General features: G+C 40.5%; 1 protein-coding gene across 2 annotated transcripts; it reads left to right on the top strand.

Annotated features, from left to right (window-relative positions):
- Positions 1–1,556: 1,556 nt before the first annotated feature.
- On the top strand, positions 1,557–12,380 carry LOC118573574 (ESF1 homolog). Of its 2 annotated transcripts, XM_036173855.1 has the most exons (4): positions 1,557–1,588; positions 5,451–5,528; positions 7,677–7,823; positions 11,330–12,380. In XM_036173855.1, the coding sequence occupies exons 3-4, from the start codon at positions 7,683–7,685 to the stop codon at positions 11,615–11,617; spliced, it is 429 nt and encodes a 142-aa protein (XP_036029748.1). In that variant the 5' UTR covers positions 1,557–1,588; positions 5,451–5,528; positions 7,677–7,682; the 3' UTR covers positions 11,618–12,380. The 2 variants fall into 2 exon arrangements, with proteins under 2 accessions (XP_036029748.1, XP_036029749.1); XM_036173856.1 differs by lacking the exons at positions 1,557–1,588; positions 5,451–5,528 and adding an exon at positions 5,556–6,793.
- The last annotated feature ends 5,292 nt before the right edge of the window (positions 12,381–17,672 follow it).

Below are 17,672 nucleotides of genomic sequence, written 5' to 3' on the forward strand. Positions count from 1 at the left end.
TGCTTGTTGGATTTAGCCTTTGCTAGTTAAAAAAAAAAAGATTTCTGGGCTATGCGCTGCTTTAATAGAACTGTTTCTGATAGTTGATGGTACACATGGCTCCAGACACAGAGCTGGTGGTAAACTGAACCACCACCATGTTGGGAAGCTGAGGTGGGTGGAGCCAGCAGCCACAGAGGCGTTTCAATCTTACAAAGATGGATATTACACAGAGAATCTGGTTTGTCTTGTCTTTGGGACTTTTAACTGCAGAAAAAGATTTGATCGTAAATGCTTTTGAGTTAAATAAATATGTAAATTTTAAAGGTAACTTGACTTCAAAATTTGGATATAAGGATATGTTGCTTTGGAAAAGAGTCTCTGCTTTTGTTTCCACAGAAAGCCAGAGGCTGTGGATTTGTTCCAGATTAAGATACATCAGGTTTGATCAGCCAAGACCACTTGAAAGGTCTCTGATGACACCATGGCCCAGATGATCCAACATCCAGAATGCTTTCAAGGCAACTGTCTCAGAGGTTCACCCTAATGGACTACTCCATAATCCTAAAATTTTCTTTGTGTCCCCATAAGATACCACGCCCCCTCTCCAGCAGGAAGTAGTAAGAGAAACTACGCGCACATTCCCAAACTTATCAAGCTGGCTTTGGAGATGGAATTGGCTCACTCCTTCTCTAAACCCAGACATATTGCTAAAAGAAAAGGTTAAGAGATTCAGAAGAGCCCTCTGGTGTGGGACAGAGAAAAACCAATATTTTTCTTTAAAGCAGTTTGATTATAAATGAGATCTCTTTCTAAAGAAGAAAAGGGGATATGATACAGATATAATAGGATGAAAGGGTAGATTAAGGAACTTACTTCTAAAGAGCAACAACTTGTTTAAAATGTTTTACATTGGTATAGATTTTAGTCTATTGATACAAACTTAAAGTTAATTTTGTTATACTGTGTGTATATTTCTAATCGTGTTAAAGGTATTATGTTTGTATAGCTCATTTTAAATTGAAATGGATAATTAAAAATAGATTAATAATTAGTCATCTATGATAATCATACTCGTAGCCATGTTAGTTAAGTCTTCTAGATATACATAGACATATTTCAGATAGGTAGGTAATCTTCAAATACATCAAAGACCTACAGAATATGGCATTTAAAATACTTTTAAAATTTAGACTTTCTGGACAGTGAGACATGTCTGCTCCTGGCAGCACCAATTTACTTCAGAGAGGAGGATGGGCATTGAAGACACTTCATATGGAGTTTATCTTCACCTTGGCAAAAATAGCCATTTGGGCAAGAAACTGTTCTTGTATGGACTGCTTGATCAACTAGACATGCAGGACCCATAGAAAGGTGACCACTGAACTTTGCTTGACAAAATGGTCCTTCAGGTTCCTGCTTCGCAGAGGAAACTGCCAGACATTCTACAGGACACTGAGAGAAGTGATTGAGAGATTCTACCCCTGTGGGCAAGACAAATGCCCCAACTTTACAAAGGAACATTAGGTGACTGTCCAGGCTGCCAGCTGTCTCTGTCTACTCTTGCAAGAATCCCGAAAAATGCTTGCATCCTTCTCCCGGTTCTCAGGTAATATTATATCCTTCTGATGCCTTTGATATGGTTGAAGACTAGATAGTTATAATTTCCTCAGTTATGATAAAAGATAAGTTAGATATAAAACCTTAGACTCACAAATATAAGATAGATAGGCTATCTTCTTTAATATTGTAACTGTAATTCTTGCTTGATAATTGTTTTGTTATATGTAATTGTACTATGTAAAAGTTAAAACCTTCCTTTAAAAACAAAGAAAAGGGGAAGTGCTGTGGATACTGCTCTGTGTAAATAAAGTTCTGATTGGCCAGTGGCCAGGCAGGAAGTATAGGTGGGACAAGAGAAAAGAGAATTCTGGGAAGTAGAAGGCTGGGGAGACACCGCCAGCCACCGCCATGAAAAGGAACATGTAAAGACACTGGTAAGCCACAAGCCATGTGGCAAAGTATAGACTAACAGAAATGGGTTAATTTAAGATAGAAGAAGCAGATAACAAGAAGCCTGCCATGGCCATACAGTTTCTAAACAATGTAAGTTTCTGTGTGCTTTCTTGGTTGGGTCTGAGCAACTGTGGGTCTGGTGGGTAAGAGAGATTTTTCCTGACTGGGCCAGGCAGGAAACTCTAACTACACTTGTGCATATGTGTGTCCCTGCACATGAGCATAAAATGAAGTTTTTAAAAGGTTGAAATAGGGCTGGAGAGGTGGCTCAGTGGTTAAGAGCAGTGACTGCTCTTCCAGAGGACCTGAAACACCCACATGACAGCTCACACCTGTCTGTATGTAACTCCAGTTACATGGGATCTGATAGCTTTACACCAATGTACATAAAATAAATATAAATAAGTTATTTAAAAAAAAAGGTTGAAATAGTAGGTAGGAATATTTTGGACAAATTCAACCTGTATCTTGAAATTGGTAGACAGGAATGCCTCTGGGCATGATCAGTTTTCTTCATAATGTTTTAACTGACAAAATAACAAAAGATACTTTGACAGTCTATTACGGGGTTGGGGGTTTAGCTCAGTGGTAGAACGCTTGCCTAGCAAGCGAGCGAAAGCCCTGGGTTCGGTCCTCAGATATGGAGAAGAAAAAAAAGGAGAGACTATTACTATAGATATAACAATTATTTTAATTTATTTTCTGTAACTATAAAATTCTCACATCTGACTTAGAGTCTTGGTTTTTATGTGAGTCAATAGATTTGATCCTTATGTGCTTCTTGCAATATTATATTCCCAAGAGATTAAAAAAAAACAGCTTTGTTTATTTTGCTTTGTTGTTGTTGTTTGGGTTTTTTTGTTTTGGTTTTTGTTTTGTTTGTTTGTTTGTTTTTTGAGACAGGATCTCACTATGTACCTAGGCATGTCCTGATGCTAACATTTAAGGCATGTATGACCAAGACTGTCTTAAGAGATATTTCCTATTTGCTGTGAGATTCCCTGATGAGATAATGTTTCAGATCACAACTTTTCATTTCTCTAGTATCCTGCATGTAACTGGAATCAATTTTTTTTTAAAAGATGTGCTCTCTTCCTGGATCTCCAGGATTGGAGTTACAGGCAGTTGTGAACCACCATGTGGTGCTGTGAACTGAATTCAGGATTCCTTCAGGAACAAGTGCTCTCAACCACTGAGCCATCTTTCCAGCATCTTGATTTGTTATTACTGTAGAAATCATTGGGGGGTGTGTTAATTACATTTCTATTGTGATAAAACACCATATCCAAGGCAACTTAGAGAAGAAAGAGTTTACTTTGGTTTATGGTTCCGGAAGGTTAGAGCCCATAATGGCAGGGTGGAGGCAGCAGACATGGTGGCAGCGGCAGGAAGAAGCTGAGGGCTCACATCTTTGACAGTCACGAAGCAGAGAGAGTGTACTGGAAATGAGGTGAGACTAAAAACACTCAAAGCCTGTTCTCAGTGTAATGCCATACCTAGCAAACCTCCTCAGACATCACCACCTACTGGGGACCAAGTATACAGATTCTAAAACTATGGGGGACATTTCTCATTCAGACCACTACATTGGGTTATTTTTGTTTTGTTTGTTTGGAGGTGGAGTCTCATATAGCTCAATTTGGCTTTTTACTCCCTGTAAGCTAAGGGTAGCCTCTTCCCTCCACTTCCCAAGTACTTCAGTTGCAGGCATGAGTTGAACCACCATGCCTGTTTTTATGTTGTGTTGAGGAGCAAATACAGAATTTAATGCATACTAGGCAAGCACTCTACCAACTGAGCTATATCCCTAGCCCGAGTTTGTTGCTTTCTATTCATTGGAAGAAAAAGCAGTTTATCAAAAGAAGACTGTCCCACGGTTCACAGAGAATCAATGATGCAGTAACATTCTAACAGCTTTCAGATTAATCTTTCATACTTTATCACCCTGACTCCTTCTACCTTTGAAGTCACCACACTCAGACACACAAAAGAAAAAACAAAGTCATAGTGTCTGCATAACTACTAAGGAACTTGAGATCTATATGTATAACCAGACAATAATGGAACAGTTGCAGGCCTCTTAGAGGACTGTGTGCCAAGCAATAACTACATTCCTACAGTTTTCTAGTTCATGAAGTCCCTAGAATAACTCTACAGGTGGCTGCCATTACTAAATTCCATATTTGAGGCTGGAGAGATGGCTCAATGACTAAAAGCACTCACTCTTTTGCAGAGAATTCCATTTCAGTTCCCAGCACCCACATGGCAACTCAACTGTAGCAGTTTCAAAGGATCTGATGCTTTCTTCTGACCTCCATGGGTACCAGGCATGCACTTGGTACACTCACATATGTGCAGGATATAGCTCAGAATGTAAAGATGCTTGCTGCTACACCCAAGACCTGAGTTTGATCCCCAGGACCCACATGGCAGAAAAGGAAAACTGTTAGAATTCCTGGCCACTCCCCTAGCTACATGACTGCACATGTGCTGTTCAGATATTTAGTCATTCAAGGGCTTTAGGCCCTACGGAATCTGTGTGCTGCATGGTCACGTAATTTGCACACAGTGTGATCACGCAATCTATGCGCATGCCTGGCATAGCTCCATAAGCCCGTATGCGTATGTGCGGGGGAATCCATAAACAGCAGATCACAGACTCCTCTTCTTCTTCTCAACCCCCACCCCTACCCCCATTGCCCCTTAACATGTCTTCCACAGGCCTCATCACATTCTCTTCTGCTGTCCTTCCCTTCTAATAAAACTCTGACAGTGGCTTTTCTCGCATGGTAACAGCGCTGCTTAATGAATAACATTGCACTACTGCATTAAGACCAACAAAAACCAACTCCCACAAGTTGTCCTTTGGCCTTCACATTGATGTGGTACATGCATAGCCACACACAGACAAACCAAAATAAATTAATTTAAAAACAAAAATATATAAGCAAAAAACAAAAACCCACCTGTTTTTCAGATAAGAGCATAACCCGATTCTCTGTTTCTAGGATGAAGCAAATTGTTCAACATTTAAATAATCTGTGTATGTGTCAGGAAGGGGGAGGGTGTTCCTTCACTACAAAAGGACTAAACTGTTGTGTTCAGTCCATGGTTTAGTGATTCTCTTTATTAAATACTGCTGTTTTGGTGATGGTCTCACTATATATCAAACTTAGAACTCAGAATCCTTCTTCCTCTGCTGAGTGCTAGAATTAGAGAAATGTGCCACCACCCCAACAAAAATGCCTTTCTTCCTATGCTTAGTCGCCTCCCAGAAGGTCTGTGTACTATGTTTATAACCGTTGCCTTCTTTCAGGGTTGTGCTTTTCCTTCCTGTAATTTCAACATTTATTGTTAAGATTATTCCTAGATATTTTGCATTTTGTTCAGAGTATAAACAGATTTTGGCTGTTAATCCTGTCATTTTAACTCCCTCTGTTGGTTTGTTGTACTAGGTATAAAGAAAAAAATCAACAAAATCTGCAAAAGACAATGTATCTTCAGAGGAAGAAACTGAATTAGAAAAACAAAAGGTAGAAAGTGGTCATTGTTGAGTGTTTATTGATGATTGATATATGCAATTGATATGGTTCATGTGCATTTTCAGTGTCTAATTTAAAACTGATTTTTCCATTGGATTTTGTAAATACATTATAAGATACATGTTTTAGCCACATAGTTTTTAAATGTTACCTTTAACCAAACACTGTTTCTCCAGCTAATATGAAGTCAAAGTTTCTCAAGAACTTTGTAACTAAGAAGAGACATTCTTATTCTCGCCCTCTAGGATGACTGGAACAGAAAATACTGTTGTTGAAACATAAAATAGTATTTCCATATCCTTTGGTTCTGCTTGAATCAACCACATTACAGTTTCCATTATAGCTTGTCAAATTAACAAAGACTGTAGGGTTCCAGCCCTTCATAGACTTTTCCCAGAGTCTCTACATGTTTCCCACTGTTCTTTTTATGTTCTGTCTTAGTACTACCCCATGTCAGTTCTCCATCTTAGTTCTCCTCAAGGCCCTGAGGTTTACAGTTATAGACCCATGCAATCAGCAATACTCTGCTAAAGCAAGGTCACATGGCTTGAACTCTTTCAGGGTTAAACAGAGAGGTGATAAGATCCACACAAAAAGCAGTCATTGTCAGCATTATTTGCAACCCAAAAGGGAGTGATTAAAGGAGGTGGGATCAACTAAGAGCTAATCAGTTAATAGATCAAAAGGGGGAATTTGTGTGCTCAAACTATATTCTTAGAAGTAGTTAGCTAAAATATAAGGAGTTTTATGTTACTAAATCATGAGTAAAAGAAAACTGCCCCCCCATCTTGGCTGTGCCTTTTTTTTCGTGGGGGGGGGGGTGGGAACTGTGAACTCCCAGGCTAGATAGCCTGTGTCACAGCTTGATGTACCTGGTGTGTGAAAGCCCCTTTGTCCTGTGTTAAAGGCAGACTTGGGCTATGGGAGAAAGGAGGGGTTAAGCTTAATTTGCACAAGAAATAAAGCTTTGTACCTAACATCCCCCTAGTCTTGGCAGTTGTCTCAGTAAGATATTTTTGTCTGGAGATGCTCCTGGCCACATACTTGCTAATGGAGATAATTGCAGAAAGGCACACAGTTGCAGGATGTTATCCAAATACCCCAAATTGTATAGGGAAAAATTGTGCCCAGTGAATGATCACTCAAATGGGAAAACTACAATGGCACACGAGGAATTCATTGGAGGACACAGCTGATATGTTCAAAAGCTGATATCACCAAGAATCCTTGAGGCTTGACTTTATCCTCTCTTCCAGGTATTAGCTTTTGCCATTGTCAGCTGAATTCCTGCTTCATATTTCTGCAGCCTGCAGCATCAAATGCTAATTTCTCTGTTATTAGTAGTAAATATAAGTTTAATGTACAAATGCTAAATCTTTATTAGAAATGCTGTGATGCTTATGTATAACCCTGTGGCTCGGGCAGTGGGCCTTGACTGGTCACCTAAACTGGTCAGTTTAATGCATATTTCTGTTTTCTGTCCATTACATGTAAGTGCTCATAAAGTTACTTAAAGATCCATCTGTTCATGGGACGTGGCTCTATAGGGAAGTCGAATGTGACGGAAGTGCCAGTGATGGAAGGAAAGGAAACTAAAGTATTCTGGTGTGTGAGGGTCAGGGAGCATGCTCCTCCTGTGTGTTTTCTCTAGTGCTTTCGGTTGTTTATTTGACTCTTGAGGTGTCTCTAATCTCATATTCAGTAGAAACAGAATGCTTGGTCTCCAAAGCAAATGCTGAGTCTAGCTCATGAAAGTATATCAGTATTGAAAGAGGCAAGGAAAAAAAAAGCAAAAGATTTTTCCTAGTTGCTAAAGTACACATCTGGAAACTGAAATTGGAATCACGAAGTAAATTTCCTGTCATTACTTAAAGAGAACAAGGTGAAGATGAAATGGTCCTTTGCCTGCTAATTTGATGACTCTGCAGGGATAGATGTCTCTCCTTTGCATGAAGACTGTTCTTGCCTCCTTCCCTGTAGCTAATTCTCACATAACAGCCTGGAATGGACCAAAGCTCTTCTGTATCTTGGGCCTTTTTCTACTCTCCGGTCATTGAGTACAAGCAATTCCCAGAGTAGCAGTGCAGGAAAACTCCACTGTACATTTGAGGTTTTGTTTGTTCGTTTTTCTCTCCATAGGTGGAAATGGCCTTGCTTGTAATGGATGAGGAAGAGGACAGCAAGAAACACTTCAACTATGACAAGATTGTAGAGCACCAGAATCTGAGCAAAAAGAAGAAGAAAGAGCGTATGAAAAAGAAGAAGTTACTTGAGGATAACTTTGAGGTAACTGGCAGCACAAGTCATTAGTCATTATTAGCAGCTTTTTTTTTTTGATACAGGGTTTCTCTGTGTAGCTTTGTGCCTTTCCTGGTGCCACCACCACCCAGCTCATTATTAGCTTCTTGAAGGTGGAATTCAATATAAAGTCAGCTCTGGCCAGGTGTGGTGGCACACGCCTTTAGTCCCAACACTCAGGAGGTAGAGTCAGGCAGATCTCTGTAAGTTCGAAGCCAGCCTGGTCTACAGAGTGAGATCCAGGACAGGCACCAAAACTACACAGAGAAACCTTGTCTCAAAAACCGAACAATAAAAGTCAGCTCTGGATATATAAATTAGGCATGAACTTGCCCTTGAAAAGCCCTTCTCTAGGGCCCATAATGGTGACAAAGCAACTGTCCTTTAATCTAACACAGTTCATCCCAGAGTGGAGCATATCACTGTTTGAGCTCTAGATGAGATAGTTACCTTTAATTTGGTAGCTGTGTTATGATAAAAATCTATGGCCTTTCAATGTTAAAACCAGAAGCCATGATATCCATGCTCTGAGAGGTCAGCTGAGCATGGGGGGGTTCACATGACATTGGGTTCCCTCACTGTGTACAGTAGCCAACATGGCGAGCAATGCTTTTTAATTTCTGTGCATCACATTGCCTGCCCTCTCAGTTCTCTTCCTATGGTGAGTGCGTGGTCCTAATGGCCAAACACATGAGTTTGAGCCCTCCGCAGAAAGCTTTAAAATATCCACTAGGAATTACTTAACAGTGACTTCCATTAGTGAACTTGGAAGAAAAGATGGGTGAGTTTTGAATTTGGTCCAAGTGGAGGGAAGGACATAGACTTCTTCATACCATGGAGAAGGATTACAAGGCCACTATTGCCCCACCTTTTCATATATGCTTCTGTTCCCATGAAGTTTCTGATTAATTGGTTTTCTAATGAAAAAAGCAAAGAATAATTTTTAATTATGAGCTGTACCTTCATACATAAATAACCATGCTTAAAATATTTTTATGGAGCTGTTATACGGCCCAGCAGGTAATAGCACTTGCCACTAAGACTTAGAACCTGAGGGCTGGAGAGATGGCTCAGAGGCTAGGAGCACCGACTGCTCTTCCAGAGGTCCTGAGTTCAATTCCCAGCAACCACATGGTGGCTCACAACCATCTATAATGAGATCTGGTGCCCTCTTCTGTATACATAATAAACAAATAAATCTTTAAAAAAAAAGACTTAGAACCTGAGTTCAGTCCCTGTATTCCACATAGTGGGAGAACTGACACCCTCATGTTGTCCTCTAACCTCTACACAACACCCAAATAACTTTTTTTTTTTTCATGAGGACTGTGGAGATGTATCAGTGGGTAAAGAACTTGCTGAATAATCATGAAACCTGAGTTTGGATCCCAGTACCCACATAAAAGCTAAGAGCAGTAGCATATGATTATGACCCCAGGGCTGTGGGGGTTGGAGACAGGCCAATCCCGGGGGCCTGCTGACAGCCAGCCTATCCAGGTGATGAAGCTCCAGTATAGATGAATTTCTAAATGGTCTTATTAAATAAGAAACACGGAGCCAAATATAGGGGCGAAAGCCTTAGAGATCAGGGAAATAGTGAGAGCCACCAAACTTACCTCTCCAGCTCTACAGCTACCAAAAGGGCCACTTCTTGTCTAACCTGCACCTTTATTGCCTTGCTGTTCTGCCCTCTCATTGACTCTTAGCCCAGCTACCTCACTTCTTGCCTGTTTGTACAGACCTCTAGGTCTCTATGGTTGGTACTGGGATTAAAGACATGTGTCACCACACTTGGCTGTTCCCTAGTGTGTCCTAGAACACACAGACACCCTGCCTTCCAAGTGGTCGGATTAAGGATGTGTGCTACCACTGCCTGACTTTTGTGTTTATGGCTTGCTATGTCCTCTGATCTCCAGCCAAATTTTATTTATTAACATACAAATAAAATATCACCACATTTTAGCACAAACAAAATATCACCACACCACTTTCCATGAAAGAAACTGTCTCAAAATATAAGGTAGAGAGCAATAAAGGAAGATACCTGTCATCAACCTCTGGTCTCTATATGCAGGCACAGGCACCTGTACACATACACATGCACGCACACAGAATTTTCATGAGATTTCCTTTGTTGTTCTTGGTATCCTGTCTGTTGCCATCACTATAACTAAGTAAAGCTATGATTGGTCTCCAGTAGATTGAGGTTTTTCTTTGTTGTTCATTACTAAGCCTGGCTGGATTGAAGGGTATACTTTTCAAGGTAGAACCATAATGGTTTTTGTAGAAACGGTTAAGTTTGGGGTTTGTATCTTACCAAATCTTGGACTAGAGGGTGGATTTTTTGCTCCCCCTTCCTCACCCCCACAAATGGTTCCAGGGTGATTGAACCTGGCACTTTACACAGCTTTAGGTAAGCACTCTACCATTGAGCAGCATCTGCAACTACCATTTTGCATTATATTTTGAAACAGCTGCCCAAGGTGACCTTGAATTTGAAATCCTTCTGAGTCAGCCTCCTGAGTAGCTGGGATTACTGCCCAATGCTACCTGGTTTAGCTAGTAGCTACTTTTTTTTATACCAAGTGTAAATTTCTTAAAATTACATAGAGTGCAGTGACTGCTTAAACTCAGGCAGTTAGACAGTGTCCCAGTTGACTTATTTATGATGTATAGAAGTCAATCTTATGCTAAGCACGGAGAGGAAGCCTTGGGAACTACTCTAGTCAGTCAAAGTAATTATCCCAAGTTACAGACCACTATACACATGGGCCACTATTCTCTTTCAAACAGATTGGTTTGGGGGAAGAGAACAGCAGCACACCCTGCACATTGTGGCTGAAGGGCAGGCCTTAAGATTCCATTGAGTCTACCCTGGACATGGTGGCACATTCCTTTAATCCCAGCTCTCATGAGGCCTAGGTCAGGAGAATCCTGTGTTTAAAAGCAGAAAATTCCAGTCTAGCCTAGAATTAAAAGACAGACTTCGTTGTAGTTAGAGTTTTCCTGCCTGGCCCAGTCAGGACAAATCTCTCTTACCCGCCAGTCCCACAGTCGCTCAGACCCAACCAAGAAAACACACAGAAACTTATATTGCTTATAAACTGTATGGCCGTGGCAGGCTGCTTGTTATCTACTTTTTCTATCTTAAATTAACCCATTTCTATTTATCTATACTTTGCCACATGGCTCGTGGCTTACCAGTACCTTACATCTTGTCATGGCGGCAGCTGGCGGTGTCTCTCTCCAGCCTTTCACCTCCCATCATTCTCTTCTCTCTTGCCCAGCCTATACTTCCTGCCTGGCCACGGGCCAATCAGAACTTTATTTACACAGAGCAGTATCCACAGCACTTTGTCCCAAATAACAAAGTAAAAAACTCTTTGAAATTGTAGGTATGGTTCTATGTCTCATTGCACAGTGCGCACACTTGTTTATTAATAACCAACAGCTTTTTGCCTTTATTTACCTATTTGTTCCTTTTGGATTTGCAGGTAAATGTTAGTGATGCATGGTTTCAGGCAATGTACACTTCCCACTTGTTCAATTTGGATCCCTCTGATCCTAATTTCAAGAAAACAAAAGCTATGGAAAAAATTCTCAAGGAGAAAGCCCCACAGGGAGACCACAAAGAGCTACTTATTCAAGCAGTAGAGCAAGCTCAGCAGGACATGGAAAAGCTGGCACAGAAGCGTCCCATAGATCCTGCCTTGTCTTTGTTGATTAAATCCGTGAAGAACAAAACAGAGCAATTCCAAGCCAGAAAAAACAGAGTCAAATAACTGGGTGCTCTGTGATCTCCTCAAGTACACAGAAATAGTATAAGGGATAATGGGGCTGAAGCCACCTTTCTAGAGGATGAAAAAAATATCCTTTTCTGACCATTGTTAAGTTGTTCTTCACTGGGACTGGAGAGACAGCAGCTCAACATTAAAGAATGAAGGTGCTTATGCAGAGCGTCTAAGTTTGCTTCCCAGCACCCACATGGCACGTCACAGCCATATGTAATTCCAGTTCCAGGAGATCCAGTGCCTGTCGTGGCCTCTATGAGCATTGTGTGCCCATAATACCCACACAAACATAAATGCAGACAAAATAGTCACACACATAAATGTTTTTAAAAATGTTCCCCTTACATAATTGTTCTAATCGTAAATAATTCACATTTTATACTGTGTATTTCTACAGATTTGTCATAATATAATTATGTGAACTATAGAATTTATAAGTTTTTTATATTGTATGAAGTTCATTTCCTACAAGTACAGTGTTTGTTACTCTAATTTAGCTTTCTAGGAGATTATCTACAATTTATGTAAAAAATGGTGTCCATTTTTCTGTGTAAAGATTAAAAATAAATTTAAAAAATACATATATACATATATAGTGCCTTAATCTCTCTGAAGGCAGGAGGCAGATCTAAGTAGCTATTGAGATAACTTATTTTTCTATCAAAAAGGATGGAAACTGTGAACTTTTTTTTCCGTGCTTAGTAATTTGCATGTAGAACTAACTTACAAATAAAAGTGTAAGATGTTTTTACTAGTTTGTATAGTGTTGGTTTGTTTCATTATATGTTCTTCAGGCAGACTATTCTAGAAAAAAAATACCTGAAAGTATAACTTTAACTGTTTAAGAAGACAGTTCCTTGGAAAGGCAGTTTCATTTTTACATTGCCCATAATTACATTTGAAATGTTCATGGACTCTGCAGTCATTTTTCTATTTATAGCAACAACAGCAGGAAATCCACTTGTCCTTTAGATTTTTAGAATGTTTTGGAGGGGTGGGTGTGCTGGTATAAAGGAAACTTCAATTCTTTGTAAGATTAAAGGCCATCTTCAAGACTAATACCCTTGGAGCCATCTGGTATAGACTGTAAGAACTATTAACTGACCACTCACAGGAAAACTGAATGTGCTTTGTCTAAGTTAAAGGAAATAAAACCAAAATGGACTGTAGCAATTCAAGATACAGCCCCTTCTGTTTAATGTTAATATTGCCATCTTTAGTGTAAAAACTTAAGTTTACCAAGAAAGCATGGTTTTTAAAGATGCAAATCTCAGAGCAATATCAAAATCCTGGCAGTTTAAACAGTTTCTGAAATTTAGCACCTGTTACATAAATTGCTCATTATAATGAAGAACAATAGAGCCTCTACACAAGACTGTCTTTGTTATAAAGCACCCTGTTGGGCTGTTCATCCAGATCATGCCCCTGGGATATGTTTGTGAACTCCCCAACACTGAATCACTGTGAATGATGTCATAGGATGATTATGAATATAATTTACAGGCACCTTCTCCCCCACCCCCACTCCACCGGTATTTTGAGACAAGATTTCTGTGTAGCCCCTAGCTGTCCTGGAACTTGCTCTGTAGAACATGCTGGCCTCAAACTCACAGAGATCTGCTGCCTCTGCCTCCCGAGTCCTGGAATTAAAAGCATGTACCACCACCATCCTTACAGACACTTATTTCAAGGAAATTTTTGTTACCTTTAATTCAGATCAAGTAGAGATTCAAATTTAATTGGTTTGATTTTTTTTCAGTACTAGGAATAAAACCTAGCCCATATGCACTAGACTAGTGTTCTCCCACCAAGCCACATCCCAGCCCTTGGTTTGAGACAGGGTCTTGCTATGTAGCTCAGACTGGCCTCAAGCTCACATCTTCCTCTTACTCTGAGTTATGAGATTACAGGCCAGAACCACTCCTTGATTTAAGGGTTCCTGAGAAACTCAACTCTTGAGTGGATATGATACCGGAAAAATGAGGTATCCTTTGAGTCCACAGGAACTTCCTTCTTACTTCAAGTAGGCCTCTCAGGGGCTGGGATGCCAGATACTCGGGTTCACATAAAACTCTGCCTGAGCCAGTGACTTCCAAGTTATCTCATGGTGAATTCAAAGAATGAAGTTCATGGAACACAGAGGGTGGCTTAGAAGTTTGTTGTTGATTCGTAGCTGGGAACTCAGAGAAAGCAGAGCTCCTGTCTAGTAAGAGTGGGTTCCAGGAAATGAGGTACCATCGAGCTAGTAGTCTGGGGTCTTTTTAGAGGGCTGGTGGCAGATACTGGGGCGAGGCAGGGGGAGGCAGTCTGTCGACACAAGGTGTCGGGATATCTTCTGAGTTGTTACATCTTCACTTTTAGCATCTGGGCAGGGTTAGGAAACAAGGAACCAAGGACCAGGACACCCTTTGAGCATTCCTGGCCTTGGACAAAGACTCCAAGTTGCTACTTGGAATCCCTGCTCCACCTGACCAGCTTCTACCTCAGGTTCTCATCAGTTTCATTAGTTTCATGTTGTTTGTTTTCTTTCTTTTAGAACCTTTGTCTCTAAGTTACTGCTGAAACTGTAAAGTCTCCTTTTACTAGTGAAGCAAATAGTTGAGCACTGGCTCCTTTTCTCTTTTTATTTTTGTTTGTTTGTGTCTCCTAAGCTATTCTGGAGATATCCCCAATAAACCTTTCAACCCATGTAAAACTTAAATTCTGTGGTTTCACTGTGCCCTTGTTTACAGTTATATCTTCTTATAAAATTATTAGTTTTATATTTTATATATAGGTGAAGTCTACTTATTAAATGAGTTTCTGTGGCAGGTGGGAGGGTTTAGTTGATATTATCTCCATTTATTTGTTTGTTTGTTTATTTATTTATTTATTTGGTTTTTCGAGACAGGGTTTCTCTGTGTAGCTTTTCCTGGAACTCGCTTTGTAGACCAGGCTGGCCTCGAACTTGCAGAGATACGCCTGGCTCTGCCTCTGCCTCCCAAGTGCTGGAATTAAAGGCGTGTGCCACCACCACCACCCCGGCTATTTTTTTTCAATCTCTTAAAATAAAGAATACTTCTCTACCGGGTTGGGGATTTTGCTCAGTGGTAGAGCACTTGCCTAGCAAGCACAAGGCCCTGGGTTCAGTCCTCAGCTTCTGGAAAAAAAAAATCAGAAAAAAAAAGAATACTTCTCAACTTATATAAGACCAGTATATCTTTGATACCTGTGGTAGTCTGAATGTAATGGACCACCACAATCTCATAGGGAGTGGCACTATTAGATGTAGCTTTGTTGGAAGGGGTATGGCCTTGTTGGAGGAAGTGCGTCACTGTGGGATGGACTTTGAGGTTTCCAGTGCTCAGGATACCACCAGTGTGTCATTCGACTTCCTGTTGCATATGAGATGTAGGGCTCCCAGCTATTTCTCTAGAACCAAATCTGCCCACCTGCTGCCATGCTTTTTGCCATGATGATAATGGACTGAACCACTGAAACTGTAAGTGAGCCCCCTCAGTTTAATGTTTTCTTTGTAATAGCTGCCATGGTCATGGTGTCTTTTACAGTAATAGAAACCTTAACTAAGATAATACCGAAAACAGACAGAACAAATCCAATCACATGGTAGGCTTGTTAGTATACAGCAATGTAGCTAGATTCTGGAGATCTGTCTTTGAAACTTAGGCTTAAAACTCTTGAACAAAACCTTAGCAAGTGCAATCTAGGTATACTTGAAAAGAATACCAGGCCCCTGCTAGAGTAGAAAAGACTCCTGGTCAGTGGAGTGGAGTCTTTGGCCTGGGTGGAGACATAACATCCCAGTTCAGTTACTGTGGCTAAGGGGGAACTCCTAGGAAGGTGGACTACCTTAAACCACACTAAGAGATGGGCATTAGTGTACATTTTCTTCCCAGAACCCCTGCATCTAGTTCAGTAGTGTACAGGCAGCCACTCTGGGTTGTGAATAAGCCTCTTCTCTGAATTGTTCAGAAAAGTATAACTTGTCCCTTTCCTCTAAACCTTTGTAAGCATGCTTTCCTTTCTGAAATAAGAAAAGCATAGGAAATCACAAAGAATTCACAAGAATCAATTCTAGCCTGGCGGTGGTGGCGCATGCCTTTAATCCCAGCACTTGGGAGGCAGAGCCAGGTGGATTTCTGTGAGTTCGAGGCCAGCCTGGTCTACCAAGTGAGTTCCAGGAAAAGCGCAAAGCTACACAGAGAAACCCTGTCTCGAAAAAAAAAATCAATTCTATTTCTGTAGATACAAAATGGTTTGGTAATTTTTTTTATAAAATATACGTGCAATTACCACTCAACTAGTCAGTTGTGCTCTTGTGAATTCTTTGTGATTTCCTATGCAGATAACAATGTCATTCACAAATAGGAGTTGCATTTTCCCTTTCCAGTCTGTGTGCTTTTCTTACTTCAGGGGCTAGGACTTCAGTATTGCACTGAAGGAGTGGTCCGTGTGGCTGTCTTTGGCTTGTTCCTTTTAGAGAGGAAGTATTGTCTTTTACTGTTAAGTGTGATGCAGCTTTTTATGGATGGTCTTCACCATCAGAAAGCATGTGTGTTTTCCCATTTTACCAGCCAGATAGACAGAAACTTATTTCTAAATACCCTCAGATAGAAAAAGTCTAGCACTCACCGCCTTTGTGGATTTTCTTGCCTTACCCTGGTGGTGGCCTTGGAGCAGGTTCTCCATAGGCACCTGATACTTGGTCACTATTGCTTGCTCTTTCATCCTTAGCTCATTTAATAAAAATACCAGCACAGAGGCATTAGAAACTTTGTGGACCATATTGCCTTCCCACTTTCTTGAGGCAAGGTTCACATAGTCCAGACTGTAGGACCTTGAGCCACTGATCCTCCTGCCTCTACCTCCCAACTCCTGGAATTACACATGTGACCCACCATGCCCAGGACATGCAGCACTGATAAACCAAACTCCAGGTCTCCTGCATACTAGGCAAACACTCTGTTAATTGAGCTAAATCCCCAGCCCCATTTCTCCATATTATTAAAGCAACCTTTTCAAACTGATCAAACTAATGGCAACTTGCACTTACTGGAACAGAATGCTTAGAAACAGTGGTTTCCAGATTTCTGGATGTGGGAACCAGTCAAGGGAAGTGATACAAACTCCCCTAGAAAGCAACTGGGCCTTATCATATCCCAGATATGATAAGATAAAAAAAGAGATTATTGAATCTACTTTTAAAAAGGAACTACTTGTTTTAAATTGGATAAGTAATAAAAAATTTTTTGTCTGAATTTGTCAAATGTTAATGGAATGGACATTGTTATATATTAATGGAGTTTTTCATCTGAATCTGTCAAATATTAATGGACTAGACATAATTAATATAATTCTTGACTGTATATACTGTATATACTTATTGGATATAGTTTTTTCTTGTATTTGTTGTAAGCTTTTTAAATTTTTAGACAAAAAGGGGAAATATGGTGATATTGTGTTCCCCAAAATATTGTGCACCCTAATAAAATTATCTGGGGTCAGAGAACAGAACAGCTTCTAGATACAGAGGCCAGAAAATGGTGGCACACTGCCTTTAATCCTAGCATTCCAGAGGCAGAGATCTGCCTCTATCGCTGTGAGTTCAAGGCCACACTGCAAGAGCCTTTAATCCCAGAAAGTGATGGCACCAAGCAGAAAGGTATATAAGGCATGTGAGAACCAGGAACGAGCCTGGTTAAGCTTTTAGGCTTTTGAGCAGCAGTTCAGCTGAGATCCATTCTGGATGAGGACTCAGAGGCTTCCAGTCTGAGGAAACAGGATCAGCTGAGGAATTGGTGAGGTGAGGTGGCTGTGGCTTGTTCTGCTTCTCTGATCTCCCAGCATTCACCCCAATAACAGGCTTGGGTTTGTTTTTATTAATAAGATCCTTTAGGATTCATGCTACACTGGTGTGCCTGGCATTTTGGTTCCAAACTGTTCTCAGCATCTCTGGGTTCACATCATCACCTTCCTTCAAACATTTATACAGGAGCAGCTGCCAGACTCAGGCACATGGGAAATGAAGAGTGTGTGAGAGATTCTG

The sequence above is a fragment of the Onychomys torridus genome, chromosome X (assembly GCF_903995425.1).
Source record: "Onychomys torridus chromosome X, mOncTor1.1, whole genome shotgun sequence".
Classification (NCBI taxonomy): Eukaryota; Metazoa; Chordata; class Mammalia; order Rodentia; family Cricetidae; genus Onychomys; species Onychomys torridus.

Excerpts from the sequence above, each read along its gene's own strand:
- LOC118573574 (XM_036173855.1), top strand. The coding sequence starts at position 7,683 with ATGGCCTTGCTTGTAATGGATGAGGAAGAGGACAGCAAGAAACACTTC. Across the intron at positions 7,824-11,329 it reads TACTTGAGGATAACTTTGAG|GTAAATGTTAGTGATGCATG; the intron begins GTAACTGGCAGC and ends TTGGATTTGCAG.